General features: G+C 47.3%; 1 protein-coding gene across 1 annotated transcript; it reads left to right on the forward strand.

The window, feature by feature from the left end:
- Window positions 1–278: 278 nt before the first annotated feature.
- Window positions 279–2,358, forward strand: LOC103480659 (doublesex- and mab-3-related transcription factor A1). Its single transcript, XM_008435688.2, has 2 exons — window positions 279–898; window positions 1,422–2,358. The coding sequence occupies exons 1-2, from the start codon at window positions 421–423 to the stop codon at window positions 2,213–2,215; spliced, it is 1,272 nt and encodes a 423-aa protein (XP_008433910.1). The 5' UTR covers window positions 279–420; the 3' UTR covers window positions 2,216–2,358.
- Window positions 2,359–2,794: the final 436 nt, after the last annotated feature.

The raw sequence follows: 2,794 nt of genomic DNA on the forward strand, positions 1-2,794 counted from the left end.
CTCCCCCCTCCTCCCTCCTCTTTCATTTATTTTATGCTTGGTTTGTAACACACTGGTATATAGAATGTAACCATCATAAGCAAAACTCCAATGCAAATCAATCTTTTTCCAGCTTAGGACATTTTTGAATATTTAAAAAAAGCTTACATATTTTCAATGGCAGGTCTACATGAATGGTTCAGTTGCATCAGATTAGCCCCTCACTAATCACGGACGCAAATACACATGATAGGGTATTAGGAGTCTTGAGCGGAAAGGGGTGTGACGAGGGTGTTGGGTTTCATGTCAAACCACCTGGTGAAGGGACTCTTAAGGAGCGCTGTCTCGGAGTGCCAGCGCACAATAGAGTATTCAGCCCCACAGAAAGGCCTTCTACCAACTGCTCATCCGCTTTGGAGAAGTTCAAGTCTTTAATTTTGGATGGAGAGCAGGATCAGACCGCTCACTATGGCTGGACACCCCGCCGGGCCGCTTGGAGGCCTCCCGATGGCCCCTTCCCTCCTGCGTCACCCGCCTCTTTTTCTCCGTGCCTGCAACCCCGCGCTGGAGAGGGGCTACCCGAGGACCCCGAAGTGCGCCCGGTGTCGGAACCACGGCGTAGTCTCGGCGCTGAAGGGCCACAAGCGGTTCTGTCGCTGGAGAGACTGCGTGTGCGCAAAGTGCACCCTGATCGCGGAGCGGCAGCGGGTGATGGCGGCGCAGGTGGCACTCAGGAGGCAGCAGGCTCAGGAGGAGAACGAAGCGCGGGAGATTCGACTCGTGTACCCTGGCCCAGGCATCGGAGGGCAGGCGGGGATCAGTCAGGGCCCGGCGGTAGGGCGCGGAGTGCCAGCGGCGAGCGGCAACACGCCACCAGCTCCATGTTTTGACGTTTTTGGCGCTCAGAACCATAAAGAAGGTGGGTTTTACACGGATATTCTGAATTATTAAGCATAACCTGAAGTTATTATAACTTCGTACTACACAGATTGTATATTTTTTTTGGGTTATTACCATGGCAATATTTTTCCAAGCAACGCGTACAAGTTGCGTAAAGTATATATTATAGGATTAAGAATTTTGCGCACATGGACAGAATGGCACAGCAGTGCCAGTTCAAGGGTGTTCGAGGCCTTACAATTATTATTTTGGGTGCAGAGGTGAGTGAGTTAGAGAGGAAATATAAGACTATTTATTTTTCGTTTATCGTTAAAGTAGCTGTGCAGTGAGTGTGCATGAGATCTGCTCCGAACTTAGATATGAGCAAGAGGAGGCATTAAATAAGAATTGAAATGTGACTGTTAAAATAACTTTCAAATAAACAGATCTTATTTTGTTTTGTATACATTTAGCACATTTGTGAAACTGTCCTAATCCAAGGCCACAGTAGCAGTACCTTCCACTTCACTTATTAAACTCCTCTTTTTCCCCCTGTGTTTCAGATGGCAAAGTGAGCAAATACAGCATTTGCAGTGGATTTCTGGGTCAGCCACTCTTCACGCCCCTGAATGCGCGGGTGCCCTCTCCAAGTGACAGAAAGGATCTGTCTCCCAGCAAGGACAACAGCTCTTCACTCGCCAGTGATAGTGGAAGTCCATCACCGCCATCTGATCAACTCTCAGATAACACTCAGAGTCCTCAGGGGTCGCTTTCGTCCTCTGACCCAGAGTCCGGCAGTGAGTCAGAGAAGCCCAAAGACTTCCCGAATCTGGACCGTGACCCTGCTGACATCATGGCCAAGATCTTCCCCCACAAGAAGCGGGACGCCCTGGAGTCCATGGTGAGAACATGTAAAGGGGACATTGTGAAATCCATCGAGCTGGTCCTGAACTCTAAGGAGAAGAAAACCGACACTGGCGGTTCGTCGCCGTCTCGTCTGCAGAGCTCAGTGTTCAAGCCTGCAGCCGGACTGCCGGGAGCTCTCGGTTCTGCAGGGACCAAGTCCGCCTTCTCCCCTCTCCACGTCCACCCGGCTCCTGGTGGGGACAGCCTCTATGGGCTCAGTCCTCACCTCGGTGTGAGCCCCCTGCGTCTGGCCTACTCCTCTGCTAGCAGTGGTCTGGGTGGATTCATGTCCCCGTACGTGACATCAGGACTGATGCCTCTGTTGACCCTGCGTCCACCATTGGACTCACATTCTTTCCCAGGAATGATCAGAGACTTTTCATACATCCAGAGTAAGGATTCCCTGTGCAGTACAACAGGTCTCTACACACGACTGAGCAATGATAAATAATAGCCCTAAGATAATATCACACGATAGATGATATTTTGTCCAGTTTCTATTTTCCTGCTGAACATTGTAAGAGAAATCGTACAAATGAGTTAAAAAAATTTCCCTGCAATTGTGTAAAGTTTGTAGAAAATTGTTTTATTGTAATAAAGGGATTTTGTTTTATACGTTTCTGAATCCATCCATCTACCCAGATGACTAACTAAAGCTTGTATGTAAAGTGTTTCTTGCAACAATGTTCATATCCTTTAAACTTTCACTCACCTTTTCAGATCACGCACAGTATTACATTATTGTTAGGCACAAGGAAAATTCTATAAGTTACATTTTACATAAATAAAACCCGGAAATGTTATGGCATGCATTTGCATTCCGCTCCAGTACAACCAGATTTCACAGCAGTTAAAGCTGAAAGCATTTTGGTGGATGCTGAGTTGCTTTGCCAATATAGTAAAATCTTTGTCAAATTTGATGGAGACCATCTATGATCATACACTGATAGTCTTACCATGTATTCTCAGTTGGATATACTGATGGAGCGTTCACTGGCACATAAAAATATATGGATATCTACCCTCCTTC

This window comes from Poecilia reticulata, linkage group LG18 (genome assembly GCF_000633615.1).
Source record: "Poecilia reticulata strain Guanapo linkage group LG18, Guppy_female_1.0+MT, whole genome shotgun sequence".
Classification (NCBI taxonomy): Eukaryota; Metazoa; Chordata; class Actinopteri; order Cyprinodontiformes; family Poeciliidae; genus Poecilia; species Poecilia reticulata.

Bases quoted from the DNA above. Each gene is read 5' to 3' on its own strand.
- LOC103480659 (XM_008435688.2), top strand. From the start codon at position 421: ATGGAGAGCAGGATCAGACCGCTCACTATGGCTGGACACCCCGCCGGG. The intron at 899-1,421 runs GTGGGTTTTACA...CCTGTGTTTCAG, and splicing joins CGCTCAGAACCATAAAGAAG to ATGGCAAAGTGAGCAAATAC.